Source organism: Mesoplodon bidens, assembly GCF_964165515.1.
Source record: "Mesoplodon bidens genome assembly, chromosome: 11".
NCBI lineage: Eukaryota > Metazoa > Chordata > Mammalia > Artiodactyla > Ziphiidae > Mesoplodon > Mesoplodon bidens.
Genome location: NC_138167.1, coordinates 53,667,856 through 53,684,546, shown reverse-complemented (window position 1 = coordinate 53,684,546; position 16,691 = coordinate 53,667,856). Strand labels below are relative to the sequence as shown.

At 35.6% G+C, this 16,691-nt stretch overlaps 1 protein-coding gene across 7 annotated transcripts in view; it reads left to right on the top strand.

Moving 5' to 3' along the window:
- Positions 1–16,691, top strand: part of PPHLN1 (periphilin 1) — a 141,920-nt gene that overhangs the window by 15,206 nt on the left and 110,023 nt on the right. For 4 of the 7 annotated variants that reach the window (XM_081248636.1, XM_081248637.1, XM_081248635.1 and 1 more), the window contains exons 3-4: positions 11,375–11,539; positions 14,181–14,242. In XM_081248636.1, coding sequence (XP_081104762.1) covers positions 11,375–11,539; positions 14,181–14,242 — 227 coding nt within the window. The remainder of the gene's footprint in view (positions 1–11,374; positions 11,540–14,180; positions 14,243–16,691) is intronic. The other 3 variants (XM_081248640.1, XM_081248639.1, XM_081248638.1) reach the window with 1 other exon arrangement.

Genomic DNA, 16,691 nt, shown 5'->3' with positions numbered 1-16,691 from the left:
TGGCCTAGGTTACAGCTTAGCTTGGGGTTGATCTAAAATGAATTAAGATGGAAAAAATGAAGAAGCCTCCCATATTTCAGAAGGGGCAGACAATTATTACAAAATGTCATTTCTTTCCAGGTTAATTAATAGTCTTGATGTTTCTAATCAAAATCTCAATTTAAAAATTTTTTCAGCTTGATAGGATTATTTTATAGTTTACCTAGAACAAACAAGTGATAGACAAACAAGGTGTAGGACTAACACAGGGATGGGAAAAGGGATGAATTTTTTTTTAATTATTTTTTTAGGTCCCTTACCCTCCCATGGATATATCCCATTAGAAATTTGGGATACTTAAAAGAATTTTCTGTGTGGTTATGCCATTAACTGAATATATAGTTGGGTTTGTTTTACCTTTTTTTAAAAAAAATATTTATTTATTTGTTTTTATTTTTGGCTGTATTGGATCTTCATTGCTGTGTGCGGGCTTTTTCTAGTTGCAGCGAGCGGGGGCTACTCTTCGTTGAGTTGCACGGGCTTCTCATTGTCGTGGCTTTTCTTGTTGCAGAGCACGGTCTCTGGGCACGCAGGCTTCAGTAGTTGTGGCACCTGGGCTCAAGTGGCTCACGGGCTCTAGAGCGCAGGCTCAGTAGTTGTGGTGCACGGGCTTAGTTGCTCTGCGACATGTGCGATCTTCCTGGGCCAGGGATCGAACCTGTGTCCCCTGCATTGGCAGGCCAATTCTTAACCACTGCCCCACCAGGGAAGCCTTACTTTGTTTTTGATTTTGGGGGTTTGCCTTTTTTTTTTCTTTTCTAATTAGGTTTTTTTTTTAATGTAACACTTTTACATGGCTTCAAATTATAAAATAAGGTAATTTAGAGAGGGGATGACTTACTTTAAATGGAAATTTACTGTAACTATCTATTTAACTTGTACCTACTTACTATAAGTGAGGTATATATCAGCTTCCTAATCTTCAAAACAATTCTGAGTGTTGAATGGTACATTTTTAGAATGTAGTAGAGTGTTTTAGAAGCCTTAAAATGTAGACAGAAATTTATATACAGAAATATAATTTCAGAGAACAATGGGAAATACTCATGATAAAATCATGGGGAAAGTTATGATGTAAAACTTTTAAGACACCATTCTGCATTATGTGTGCATGCTGTGTTATATGATAGAACACACTGCAGTGGGAGTTGGCTTAAAGAGCTGTTAAAACTGGAAGCTGAGGGACCTGCCCAGAGGCTATTGCTTATCAAGGAAGCTTAAATATGCTGGGGGAGGAGTGAGTTTTAAGATGGGAATAATCAATTTATCAGTGTCATAAAGACCAATAAGTAGGGCCCTCTCTATCTCTAGTAAGGTCATTGTCTGTGTGAGAATGGATTTGAGAAAGCTCATATCTAACAGCCTTTATTTTTCTCTCAAGTAAGAGGTGGCAAGATCATCTATTGAAAGTGGAGGAGATTAGAGGGAGACTTGAGGCCATCGAAGTTTGGCGTAGCCATTGTAGGTATCTCCTGACTAGAGATGTTTAAAAAGACTTGCTGAGGGGCTGTGAGCTTATGTACCTTAAATTTTATAGGGGCACCAATCTGCAGGATTGTGTACTTTATTATCTAAGTAGCCCAGGTTGCGAGTAGAGAAAGCAAGTTGTATTGATTTAAGATTCCAAGATGTATGGTGGATCCAGGGAGATAAGAGTATTGAAGAATTATTGAGGCGATATGTGGAATGGGCTGATTAGGAAAGGGAATAAGGCTATGAGATGGACAATGGATTGAAAGAAGTAGGGGGTTGAGGGACAGGAAAGGCTTAATGAGGTTGAAGACCAGGGTATGGTGGAAAGATAAGCAATCAGTATTTTGGAATGTAGAGTTTCCAAGATGGAACAGTTCTGGGTGACTGAAGTTCAGTATATGGTGGTGGGAGTGAGGGTGGGTGAAGGTTATTGGAGCTGAGGTCAACAAAACTTTGAGGTTAGATTTTGGATCAATAATCTAGATTAGGGGCTCTCAGTCCTCACTGTACATTACCTAGAGGGCTCTTAAATACCAGTGAATGGGCCCTAGATAATTAAGTCATAATCTCTGTGGATAAGATCTGGACAATAGTGTTGTTTAAAAGTTCATCAGGTGATTCCTGTATGCAGAGTTAAGAAAGTCAGATTGTAGCTGAACGCTGAAGTTGCTGATGATGACAGTTGAGGTAAAGATGACAGGTGAGGGAAGTCCTCAATGAATGAGGATATTGGAGTAAAATTTAAACAAACCCAAATGTTTGCATTTTATACCTTTTGTGTGTGTGTAAAAGTGAAACAGAGGCATTTTTCCTTTGTAAAATAATTTCATCAGTGGTAAGCAGATAGGGAGGTATGTTTTTACCACAAGTGCCCTTAAAATCAGACTAGATGTACTCAACTGTAAGTGCCTAAAGGTAAATCTCACTTCCTTAAGTTCTGTGGCTGCTAGGTTTCTCCTAGATGGGGAGGATCCCAGACTGCTTTTCTCCTTCTGGAGCATGGAATGTGCCCAGAACTTGTCCAAGTTCATTCCTCTGGTCTTTCTTCTTTTAATTCCATTAGATTGGTCTCTCCAACGCCCCCCCCCCCAATCAACTTCTGTTACTTTATAAATCCTTCTGTATTCCCACATCCCCCCTCCACAAGACTCAAGACACTACATTTTTTTCTGGTGAACTTGGTCTTGTTATGGTTAGTAATTTAAAGCCTTCCTTTCCTCTCGATATGTTATACCCCTTTGATGGCTCTTGGAAAATTATCCCTTTGCTTTTTATGTTACACCTACATTTTACTTAAAAAAGCATAGGTTCTTAACCTTTTCTGTGCCATGATCCCTTTAGCAGTGTTGTGAAACCTATGGATCTCTTCCTAGAATAGCATTTTGTTTTGTTTTGTTTTTTCGGTATGCGGGCCTCTCACTGTTGTGGCCTCTCCTGTTGCGGAGCACAGGCTCCGGACGCGCAGGCTCAGCGGCCATGGCCCACGGGCCCAGCTGCTCCGCGGCATGTGGGATCCTCCCGGACCGGGGCACGAACCCGTGTCCCCTGCATCGGCAGGCAGACTCTCAACCACTGCACCACCAGGGAAGCCCTAGAATAGCATTTTTAAAACTATAAAATAAAATACACAGAATTAAAGGAGACCACTTATATTTGAATATAATTATAAAACTATTAGAAACCAAATTTGTGATATAGTAATATATACTTCTTTTAGTAGGTCATTAGATACCAAGCAAGAACTAGTGGTTGGGATTTCATTGCTGTGTTTTCAAAGGAGTGATGAGTGTAAATGATACTTTGAGGTATCTGCAACAGCTATAACATGAACATAAAAATATCTGTGATTTCTGTTAATGGTGAAGCCACAGATACTGCTTTTGCTGTTGTGTTGTTTGTTGCCTACTTTTAGGTGAAAAAGTAATTTTTTATTCACATCTGATTTCATGGACCGACAGAATTCTTGGGTTAAAGTGTTTAAGTGACACTGGAACTAGAAATGTAAATCACTAAAGTTGTAATTCTGACTTTGCATCTAATAAAAACATAATTAAAAGTTTTAAAATACTTGCTTACAAAGCAGAGATCATCTAATGTTATTTTAAAAAGTATATTGGTGTATGATATTGATATGTACAAGAATGTTCCCAAGCAGCATTATTCATAAGAACTCCAAACTGGCAACAATCCAAGTGTCCAACAGCATGGATAAATTAATTGTGCAGTTACACAGCAATGAGAAAGAATGGACTGTTGCCATATGCAGCAACATGTGTGACCCTCACAAACAAAACTGGAAGAAAGAAGAGTGTGTCCTGTATGATGCCTTTTATACAAAGTTTCAAAACAGGCAGAACTAGCCAGGAAAGAGGTTACTTTTGGGAGACAGAGGTAGTGACTGGGAAAGAGCACAGGAAGGCTTTTGCCATGCTAGGAGTGTTCAGTTTCTTGATCTGGGTGGTAGTTACACAGTGTGATTACCTTGTGAAAATTTATCCAGAAATACATTTACGGTTTGTACACTTTTTTATGTGGCTGTTATACCTAAATAAAACTTTACCTAAAATTTTGAAAGGACAGAATATATATTTTTTTCTAAATGTAAAACTTTAGCCAATCCTTCATAAAGTGAAAACCCATTCTCATTAGTGTCTGGGATAGACAAAGTTAATGTTCTATTTTATTTTCTATGTTTGGTTTCTGTTCTCTAACAACAAATGATTTTACTGCATTTCTCTTTTTTTTTTCTTACTGTTCCCTTTGTCCCATTCATTCCCAATTCTGATACATCAGAAATGTGTTTGACAGGGAGATCAGCTCGGTGCTTTGTGACCGCCTGGAGGGGTGGGATGGGGAGGGTGGGAGGGAGGGAGATGCATGAGGGAAGGGATGTGGGAACAGATGTATATGTATGACTGATTCACTTTGTTATAAAGCAGAAACTAATAAAAAAAAAAAGAGGAAAAAAATAAAAAAATAATAAAAAAAAGAAATGTGTTTGAGAAACTATTGCTATGACATAAAGTATGACATCAAATAGGGACTCTAGAAGGTACCTACTACACTAGTATGACCTCAGTTATAAAGCAACTATTTTGTGAGCTTCTAGCTTTGATAAACCTGGAAGGCAATTGGATACATGTATTTTGGTGCTGATGTTAAATTACACTTAATTTGAGTATTGGAAAGCTTATCCTCAATGTACAACTTGACAAATACATCAATTATTATTTTAGCACTTTAGAGCATTTAAAAATTACTTCTGTATCAATAATAAGTTACTTTTAAGGTGCTTCACATAAATTTTTATTTAGTCTTAAACTTGGGTAGATAAATAGGAGACTTAAACCCAAAGAAGTATACTACACAGAATCTGCATGTAAACATACACATTCCTTTGTTGGGAGGACATTGATTATCACAGAACATCTATATTTAACTTCTAGATGTCTGTAAGGCCTTTACTTTTTTTTTTTTTTTTTTTTTTGAGGTACGCGGGCCTCTCACTGTTGTGGCCTCTCCCGTTGCGGAGCACAAGCTCCGGACGCGCAGGCTCAGTCGCCATGGCTCACGGGCCCAGACGCTCCGCGGCATGTGGGATCTTCCCGGACCGGGGCACGAACCCGTGTCCCCCGCATCGGCAGGCGGACTCTCAACCACTGCGCCACCAGGGAAGCCCAAGGCCTTTACTTTTAATTTTTTTATTTTATTTTTAAAAATATTTATTTATTTATTTGGCTGTGCCAGTATAAATAAAGTTGCAGCATGCAGGATCTTTAGTTGCGGCGTCTTTAGTTGCGGCATGCAGGATCTTTAATTGCGGCACACAGGATTTAGTTCCCTGACGAGGGATTGAACCCGGGCGCCCTGTGTTGGGGACGTAGAGTCTCAACTACTCAACTACTGGACTGCCAGGGAAGTCCCTGTAAGGTCTTTATTTTTAAAATCATGCTTTCTACTTTTTAATCTGTAATTTCTGTGAGCTTGGTTATATGATTTTGTAGCCTTTTTCAAGTTTTGTGACAATGGCTTTTAGATACCAGTAAATTTCCAGTTGTGGAAGTCCGCCTTGTTAGCCTGATAGGGAACAGATAGGTAATGTGGAACATTTTAATGAAGTTGCAACATAAAATGTCCATTTTCCATTGGCTTATTTCAGATTTTTAGAGATGGTAAAGTTTGGAAACTAGGATCAAAACGCTAGCAGCTTATATTTGGGGCACTGTAATGTAACTGGGACTGAAGCAGTCCTATCTGCTTCTACCTGCCTTCTTCTTCTGTTCCTTTAACAAATGCATATTAAGTAAAAGATTTTCTAATCTTGGTAGCAGTGAGAATTGTAAAGACTGAGGGTAGTGATGAGCAGCAACATTTAAAAAAAATTTTATGTTTTGGGAGTTCCCTGGCGATCCAGTGGTTAGGACTCGGAGCTTTCACTATCATGGCCCGGGTTCAAACCCTGGTCGGGAAACTAAGATCCCGCACGCCGTGTTGTGCGGCCAAAAAAAAATTTTTTTTTTAAAATTTTTCTGTCACATATAATTAGTTTTGAGTTACATAATTAGGTTTTATAATTAAGTAATTACATAACAATATTTATTTCCTTGGGTTAGTTGAATGTTTCTACTGTTCTCGTCATTGGTTATTTCCCTCCTGGAGACTCTAGCCAATCAGAAATCAATTTTTTAGTGAATTCAGAACATGAGTTTGTTAATTTCTAAGGCTTTATAGGTAATATATGGGACATATATTTGTTCCATATATTCTCATATTTAAATGTACCCAAGATAAAAACAGACATCTGTTTTTAATCCAACTTGAAATAAATAATCAAGTCTACTTCATTTAGCAGTTCAGTTATATACATATTCCAGATACTATTGCTTAAAGTATATTAATGTGGGAATAGTCCTTTTCTTCCCACTCTTATTTCATGAAACACTTTTATTAAAAGTGTGCACATGCATAATTTAATTCTTTTTATGCCCCGCATTTTATTGTTTTACCTAGTCAGCGTTCCTGTAAGTTTACCCATGTAAATAAAACTTTTTTCAGTATTTTATTATGAAAGTTTTCAAACCTACAGCAAAGTTGAATTTTATAGTGAACATCCATTTACTCATCATTTAGATTCAACTGTTAACATTTTACTGAACTTGTTTTATCGTGTCTTTATCCATCTGTCTGTCCTTTCTGCATACACTTAATCCATCAAATTTTGGGGATGCATTTCAAAGTAAACTGTGGACAACAGTACACTTTACATTACCTACCTAAACATGCATATCATTACCTAAAGTGCAATGTTTTTTTTTTTACAGTTTACTTGAAATGTGAAAATTACATATGTGAAATACAAAATCTTAAGTGTTCACTTGCTGAGTTTTGATTTAATAATGTTCCTTTGTGTAGAGCTGCCCTAAGAGGTGTTTAATTTTTTTGGCTGACAGAATTGCATGAACTTAACTTTCTTTTTGTTGTCACTGTTTCCAGAGAGATTTGATCAATTCTTGGCTACATTCTGTAATATGTCCTAATTTTCTTTTTTTTTTAAAATTATTTCATTTATTTTTGGCTGCATTGGGTCTTTGTTGCTATGTGTGGGCTTTCTCTAGTTGTGGCGAGCAGGGGCTACTCTTCGTTGTGGTGCACAGCCTTCTCATTGTGGTGGCTTCTCTTGTGGAGCACGGGCTCTAGGCACGCAAGCTTCAGTAGTTGTGGCATGTGGGCTCAGTAGTTGTGGCTCGCGGGCTCTAGAGCGCAGGCTCAGTAGTTGTGGCACACGGGCTTATTTGCTCCACGGCATGTGGGATCTTCTCGGACCAGGGCTTGAACCCGTGTCCCCTGCATTGGCAGGTGGATTCTTAACCACTGCGCCACCAGGGAAGTCCTGTCCTAATTTTCTGGGGCAGTTCCAGTTTCAGATATTTGACCCATTATTCCCGAAAGCCATTAAAATGACCCAGAAAAATTAATATTTCACTGAAAATTCAGTGAGTGAATTAAACCAATAAGTGCTACAATACAGAGACATGTCATAAAACTTGAGGGATCAGAGTGAGGAAACCTCAGGCTTTTGAAAGCAGAAGTCCACCAGCCTAGTGGGTAATCAAATTTTTTAGTTAGTTGTGGTACTTTTCTAGTAAAAAGCATATGATGCCAACAGGAGCATAAAATTGAGATAGCAAAGTGGAATGTATATTATGTATGTGGTGCTTGCTTGCTGTGTGCCAAGTACTGTTCCAGGTGCTGGGAATAGAGCAGTGAATAAGACCAAAGTTTCTGTGCCCATGAAACTTGCATTCATACTAAGTTGATTGTGTCAGGAAATAATGGCATTGAATAGTTACATGTACCATTGTACTTAGTTACTTTGTTGGTAGGTTAATGTTTTAGTTGTTTTTGACTTTTTATAAGGGTAAAAATTAAGTATATGAAAGTAAACAAAATGATGTAATGAACTCCCAAGGACAGATCATTCAAATGGTAATTATCAACTCATGGTCAATGTTGTTTTGTCTATGCCTTCACCACTTTCCTCCCTCCTAGATTATTTTGAAGTAAATCCAAAAAACCTTATTTCAAATGAAAATATTTCAGTATGTGTTCCTAAAAGATAAAGATGCTTAAGGGGGTGCTTATATATTAAAATTTTTATTTTAAATAAAATGTTTTTGTGTTAAAATGGGTGCAAAGTATATTTTAAGGACAATGGAAAATAAATGTTTTTAAAGAAATGTAATCCTCATAATCTGTACCCAGTTAGTAATGAGACTAAACATTAGTGTGGGAAATTTGATGTAATTTATATATTGAATCAAAGAAACATCAAACCTGGTGCTTTTACTTAACTAAAATGAAAGTGTTTCTCATAACAGGTAGTTATATTAAATTGGAATTTATAGAAAATGAAGAAATAATTGGTTGTTTTGCAACAAAACACAATCACCATTTCAGATTTCAAAATTGCAAAACTAATTTGATATGTATCTTAATCTGATCAGATTTCTATTAGCACAAGCAAACTGTGAATAGTCCATATTTCAGAAATGCAGACAGCCTTGTGGTAGGAATTGTCTCATCTCTAAGGTAATGACAATTACAAAAGTGTGGAAAACATAGAACTATAACTTTTCAAAAAAGTGGTTAAGTTTATATACATGTTTTTGCTTTCTGCGTGCTGCCAGAGTGGATAAATGATTAAGTAAAATGGGTTTTTTAATTTATCATTTTTTTTTAATGAACTACATATACTTTTTATTTTTGGTCTGACTGATCATACCATTAATACTAACTTTGGAGAAGCAAGTCTGATGGATCCATCTGCATTTTAAATAATAGAAATGTTTCCATTCCATTTAGTTTATTTTTTAATTAATTTGAAAATGATCCTGTTGTCCTTAAAACCGCTCTATAACATATTCTTCATAAGTCATAATTTTTATTTCTGATTTATGTATTATGGTGCCATTGTTTTCCAAAACATTTCTAAAAAGGAGGTTCCAAACATCAGTATCCGAAGCCTTGTGTACTTCCATTAGCATTTAGGAAGGAAAATTACATATTTATAGCTTAATTTAAGATTTGTACAAGAATTTCAAACAGTGGTGGTGTTTCCATTCAGATCTGGCTTTGTAAGTAATATAAAATACTGTTTGAACTTTCTTAATAATATAAGCTTTTGAAAGAGAAATTCTGAAATCTTTGCCTCTCATCATGGATTTTATTGGAAAGAAAAAAATTCTTGAATGGTATATCTGGATAAGCTATGAACTCTGAAAATACAGTCTTGCTTTGTCACAGACTCCTACAGTCATCTTCGTTTCCTTAAATCTTTTCATAGAATGAGGGAGTTTTCTTTAAGATTAGATGCCTACAGAGCAGAGAATGTATAATGTTACTTACATTTGAAGACTTTCTCAAAACATAAAGGAAATGCCAATTTCATCTTCATTGCTAGATGTAAGAACTGTCATTAGGAGATTTTTTCTTTTGCTGATTAACAAGTTTGGAATGATTATTTTCATTTATATTATTTTGTAGAAACAATTTGTTAAATATATAACTAAATGTGACTTGAGTTTTACTTCTTTGAAAGTTTTACCATATACATTTTAAAATCCTGAAATAACTTTGTAGTAATTTGGGGGAGTTGAACACAGGAACAGGCTGCTTGGTAAGGTAATAAGCTGTCTATTAATAGAAACGTTTAGGCATATATGCTCACCCCACCATCCCTTCACCAAAGCATGTACAAACAAGGGTATTGTGGAGTGGAATTTTATGGTTTCCTGAAACTGGAGAAATCAGTGATTCTAATTTTATGTATAATAAATTTTGAAATAGAAAATGCTATAAATTGTAATGTTAATTTTGGCTTAATGCCAATTTTTTTAAAGAAACTCTGTATTTGTTTAGATTTAATTGAAATCTCTGAAAGATAGTGTTTAGAAGAAAGAGTCAGTAAATTCATTTATGTACTATATTTTATGTAATCATACAGAATATATATTACAATTTAATGTCTAACATACTAAAGAAGGAAACCAAGTTGTATCCCCATGGAAAAAAATTAGGTAGGTCATTTTAACTGTCAAATAGATATGAACTATTGATTTTATCTTTTCCTAGCACATTGACAAATTTCCTACCCATTGGGAAATTTGAATTGGATGTAATTATTTATATCTGAATAGTTGTAGTTATTAATGCTAAAAAGTAATGTAAGGAAATAGACACTTTGAGGAATTTAGTGTTTCACTTAGACTTGCAAAAATAATAATCAAAATAGCAAACATTTTTTGAGCACTTAGTGTGTCCTGCTGTGCTAAATGTTTTACAATTTGGTTTTTATTTAATCCTCACAACTCCATGAGGTAGGTACTAGTATTAATCTCATTTTGCAGATAATGAAACTGAGACTTAAGGTGGTAAAATAACCAGCCCTGAACGTTGGGCATTATATTTTGGTTTTTGATTTTGTCAAGTTAATTAACTCATATTGATCATATCTTATACTTAGATAGCTTGCCAATTTCTTTCACATATACCTCATCTGATATTGATAAACATAGCAAGAGTGCTTAAGACCAGATTGTTTACAGTTACATGTTCTGTAGCTCTCCAGTTCTTCTTGTTGATAATCATTTTTGTTTAGTTATTTTACAGCAGCTTCTTGTCTAAGACAGGTGTTCTTCTCCCTCTGTCCAGTTTCCCAACTCCCACTAAGAATCCATTCAGCTGCTAAAACTTTAAAACATTAACGTATTATTTTGAAAATTAGTTCAGATTTTATAATGAGTTTTATTTTGCTTCAAAACTCGTGATATCAAAGTCTCTCCTCTCTAGTGCTGCTGGAGAAATGGCAAAATGTTTTCTCTAGATCTTTCTAGCTCAGTATTACCTCCCTATTTGCTGTTGGTTATGTGTAAAAATCTTATATTTCTTCTGAACAGTACTTCAAACACAGTAGACCAAAGATGTGTGCTATCTTAAATGGTTTTACTTATAAAATTCCTAGACAGTTAGGGATTAGAGCTACTGTAACATTCTCACTTTAGTAGTTTATTTTTTTATTAAAACAATAATATTGTACTTTTTCTTTTACTTATGATTGGTTTTTTGCATTGCTGCATGTTACTTTAAACACCTGGCTTTCTTCATTGAACAGTTTTATTTCCTTTAATTCATGTGAAGACCTTACTATTAGTCATATTCATGTTATTTCATTAATGCATTTTTGTTTGTTTATACATTTACTCTATTTGATTAAGGATAAGAACTCCTGTGCTTTTTAAAAAAGCTTTCCAAAACCAAATAGAGAAGTTAGTGATTTTTATATATTTCTTTTTGTCTGTTTTAGGATGGCTACCATAGACTAGTTAATATTGTGCCAAAGAAACCACCACTGCTAGACAGACCTGGTGAAGGAAGCTACAGTAGATATTACAGTCATGTTGATTACCGAGAATATGACGAGGGCCGCAGTTTATCTCATGATCGAAGAAGTGGTCCACCTCACAGAGGAGTATGTAAATTTCCCCCATGTACTAATTGTTATTTTTTATAAGTTTAAAAAATCATGTAATTTTTGGAATTTATGGGACTGGCCATGAAGGCAGTTGAATAAACACTTCCTGCTTGATGCTCTGTTGACTTGCCTGCTGGAGCTGTCAAATGGGAACTGGTAGTCAAGAATCTTGGGTTGCTGGACAAAGTGGGTAAGCCCTCTGGATAGCTCTATCTAAATGACATTAATTCCAACTAGCCTGCTTTTTTATCCCCTAAATTGGCAAGGATTTGCAGAACCAGATAAAGGTAATCTTATCTATTGCTTTTGTATTTAATAAGTGATAACCAGGTAGTTATCTTTTACTGGATGTGCCCACTTACAATTACTTTATTTTTATCATGATGAAATGCTGTGGGTAAGATTGGGTTAAGGTTGTTGAGACTCAGTCTCATTTTTGTTATTATTAAAGTCTACTTCCTAACTCAGATTAGAAAGCCCTCAAAACATTGCCTTCCCTATAATAAGCACTTTTTAAGTGTTAGCCATTATTGCTATTATTATTATGTTTTTTCTCTTGATCATCTTTAGTAATCTAGAAGTATATATTTAATGTTGCAATAATCTGTTATTGAACTTGATTAAACTATTCCTTGATGCACTTCCTTTGACCTAGCTTGCATGTTTATAACATTCCTTTGCTAAACCATTTTCCTACATTTTCTCCTTTTTCTCCTTCCCTGCTCTATAATGTTGTAATTAGCAGTACATATTCAGACATTGCTTATGCTAAATTTGACCTCACAGTAGCCGTTGGAATTAGTTTCCTTACTTTACACCTGAGGAAATTGAGCTAAGGTGATTTACCCAAGATGAGTATGTATGGGAGTTTAGTTCTCTTACTACCACATCATTGTGACCCTTGACAATTCTAAAGTGGCAGTGAGACTATTCAGTATTTTCTTGTGTTTGTTTTTAGGTTTGAGGTGTTATAGCTTCCTTACTTCTCAATAGAATTGATTTTTATTTTGTTCAATTTTAAATGTCATGCTGTTCCTTTAGGAAGAAGGGTTTGGTATTGAAAAGTAAATACTATGTGTTATCTCTATTTTAGAAATACTGGATTTTGCCATCAGAGCCATTCTTCCAGGTAGTCTCAAGGAGAAACAGTTTGGCCTTTGCATAAACAGTTGTTATCCCTCTTAGGAAAACCCTGTGGCCATTTAGTGTAGACAGGGAATTTTGGATTCATTGGGCCAGTTTGTATTTGAAGCCGTATGGACAAGATTATTTTCTAAAACCTTGCAGCATAATAGTGCCTCGGTAATATTTTTTACTATTGTTGTTACAAATTGTGTTTATTCATACTTGACACATTTTCTCTTTAAATTTTCTTCAAACAAGCAAGCAGGCCCACTTGAGATCCTTAGGATTCTCATGACGCTAATTCTTACCTAGAGTTCAGTTAGTATAAAGCAAACTGCTTACTTGATCCAATATTCTATTATAGCTATTGAGTTTTTTCTTTTGTTTGTTAATAGTTTAATGTTGGGAAGGAAAATGATGAATACATTTTACTTATGTAAGAATAGAGTACGTGATGCTAAAGAGGAGGATGAAGATAGTATTTATTTTAGGTGAATCAGTGTTTCTGATTGTAGGTAATGCACATGTTACAGTGGTCCCTCGATATCAGGGGATTAGTTCCAGGACCCACCAGGATACCAAAACCTGAGGCTGCTCAAGTCCCTTATATAAAATGGCATAGTATTTGCATATAACCTATGCATATCTTCCGTATACTTTAAATCATCTCTAGATTATTTATAATAGCTAATACAACATAGTGCTATGTAAATAGTTGCTGGCATGCAGCAAATTTAAGTTTTGCTTTTTGGAACTTTCTAGAATCCCCCCTTCCCCAGTATTTTTGAGCCGATGCAGAACCTGTGGGTATGGACGGCTGATTGTACATTGTTCTTTGTATAATTTTAAAGTAATTGAGTGTGGATTACCATGTGGTTCTTTTATATGTACCTTTTCCAAATTTGTTTTAGAGGTCAAAGTGTGCTTTCTTTGATTAATTTTAAACTTAGTGCCACATCTTGTTCTAATATAGCTTATCAGTAAGTGTTGATTTCTTATTATATTGTTTCCAGTTGTGGTTTTTAATGGGAGGTAGGTTGAGGAAAGGAAACTTGAACAAGAAAAGTGACAAGTTCTTCATTGGGCTTGAATATGAAAATTGCTGAGCAAACTTGACAGAGGAAGAATAAAATGAAAGGTCGAGAAATGTGTGCTTGGCTAAATTTAAATTGAACCTTTGTTCTCGAACAGACTTTCTATGTTGTGAATGTTGGCATGTGCTTTTGGTAATAAGGCTGTTTGGGCCTACCAAAGAAATACTTTAAGTATTTTAATAGAGATAAATGGTACCACAGGTTGTCAGTCTACCAAATTAGTTGTTGAAATGGTTGACTTGCAGTATCCTTTTTACTTTTTTATGCCTTTGAAGCTCAGAGAAATTTAGAAAGGTGTCTTTGCCCTCATATTATTTTGGTCTTAGAGACTAGTTTCCAGTAGTTCTGTTAGATACATATATACCCTACCTGACCAAAATAATGTAAATGAATATCTAAGTAACGTTTTTCTGTTACAGGATGAATCTGGCTATCGGTGGACTAGAGATGATCATTCTGCAAGCCGACAGCCTGAATACAGGTAAAAAGATAAAAATAATATAATTACTTTGATATTTGCCTCACTGAGATGTCTGCTATTAAAATCTAACCTCAAGGCACATCAGTGAAATATTTAATAGGATTTAAAAATTTGAAAGCAACTAGCATTATGTTCTTTTTGTGACTGTGTAATATATTAATGGCACTAATAGCTAGAGTTCTGTATCTCTTGGCATTTTGTAATTGACAGTAAAAATACATATTTAAAAATATTTAAACTCTTGTTATATTCTTCTCTAATTATTTAATTATTCTTAATGAGTCATGTGGATTATAAGGTATGTATTTGCTTAATTAGAAAATAAGGCATTTTTTCCAGAAGTATCCTTCTTGAAAATATTTGAGTCATTACAAATTGTCTCCTATTAAAAAGCATCTCTCAGTTGCTTTATTTTGATCAATTAAGTTCTGTTGGGAAAACGCATTTTGGAAGGACCTCGATCATTGTTAGCTTTGGTTACTTAATAGAGGCATTTGATAGAATAGTTAGAAAAAAAAGATGGACATATTTAACCAGGTTGATAGTTGTTTTTTTAAAATGATTTCACTCTGGTAGTGTTGGAAGTTGTAAAAGGAGCCTTTTAAAGATCTCTTATAGACTGTCAGACAAGAACCCCCAACTCATGGAGAATGGCAAGGAGTAACTGCCACAGCTCCATAGGTGCCAGAAGTAGACAGCTGGATTCAGTGGATAAGAGCAGGGCAGTTAATTACTCATAGCACAGCAGTCAGAAGGGGCATCAGCATAGCAGTATTGGTTTCCTGCCCCCAGGTCCCACAGGGTGATGTGATTGGCAGAGATGGTGGCTATGCATTGCAGCTAAGGAACCCAGAGTTAAGTGCTAGGTACCTTTTGTTGCAATCAGGAAGCAAACCAGTCCTTTCCCAGGGAGTAAGCAGTCACATGGTAATTATGCTGTGGTCACCTTGACCTGTTGAACTGTCTCTTGACTAGTTACAAAAACTCTTCAGTATCACTGGATGGTTAGGTCTTTCAGTTTGGTATGTATGGCAGGCATGTACAGGGATGTTCAGAACTCATGGCAGACTGCCTCTCAAAAGAAGCAGCAGAGATAATAGATGCTGAAAAATACTTTGATAAAATTTAACACTCAGTAATTATAAAAACTGTCAGCCAGCTAGGAATAGAAGAGAATTTCCTTTATTTGATAGGCATTTGCTATACTGAATGGTAAAGTTAGAAGCATTCGCCTTAAAACCAGAACAAAGCAACAATGCCTGTTTTCACTGCTTCTATTCGTCGTGGTAATGGTGGTCTCAACACCTTCAGTAAGACAAGAAAAGTGAAGGTTAAGGGTTAGAAGGAAAGAAACAAAACTATTTACAGATTGTATAATTATCTATGCAGGAAACCCAAAGCAGTCTATAAACTATAGAACTACTAGAATATTAGCAAAGTTCAGTATAATAAAATCAACTATCAGCAGCATAAATTAGATAGCGTAATTTAAAAACACTATAGCAGGGACTTCCCTGGTGGCGCAGTGGTTTAGACTCTGCCTGCCAATGCAGGGGATACAGGTTTAAGCCCTGGTCCGGGAAGATCCCACATGCCACGGAGTTACTAAGCCCATGTGCCACAACTACTGAGCCTGCTCTCTAGAGCCCTCAAGCCACAACTACTGAGCCTGCATGCCACAACTACTGAAGCCCGCACGCCTAGAGCCTGTGCTCTGCAACAAGAAAAGCCACCTCAATGAGAAGCCCACGCACCTCAACAAAGAGTAACCCCGGCTCGCTGCAACTACAGAAAGCTCATGCGCAGCAACGAAGACCCAACACAGCCTATATATATATATATATATATATATATATATAAATTAATTACAAAAATACTATAGCATGAAAACTATAAGGAGTAATAAGAATAAATTTAACTGAAGTGTGTGAGACCTATTTAGATGAAATTACAAGTCATTTCTAAAGAACATTTTAAAGTCCTGAGTAAAAGGAGCAACACAGCATCCTTGGCTATGAAGAGACAATATTACAAATATGTCATTTCTCTTCAAATTCAGGTGTGAATTCAATGTGGTTCCAGTCTAAATTCCAGGATTTTTTTTTGTTTTTTGCATAGAAGTTGGCAAACTGATTCTAAAGTTAATATGAAGAGTGAAGGGCCAAATAGCAAAAATAGTATTGAAAAATGTGTGAAGACTGAATATGCCATATATCAAAACTTATTAAAGCTGTAGTAATGTAAACAGTGAAACAGAATAGAGAATCTGGAAGCAAACCTAGATATTGAAAAGCATGTGAAGACTGAATATGCCATATATCAAAACTTATTAAAGCTGTAGTAATGTAAACAGTGAAACAGAATAGGGAATCTGGAAGCAAACCTAGATATTGAAAAACATGTGAAGACTGAATATGCCATATATCAAAACTTACTAAAGCTGTAATAA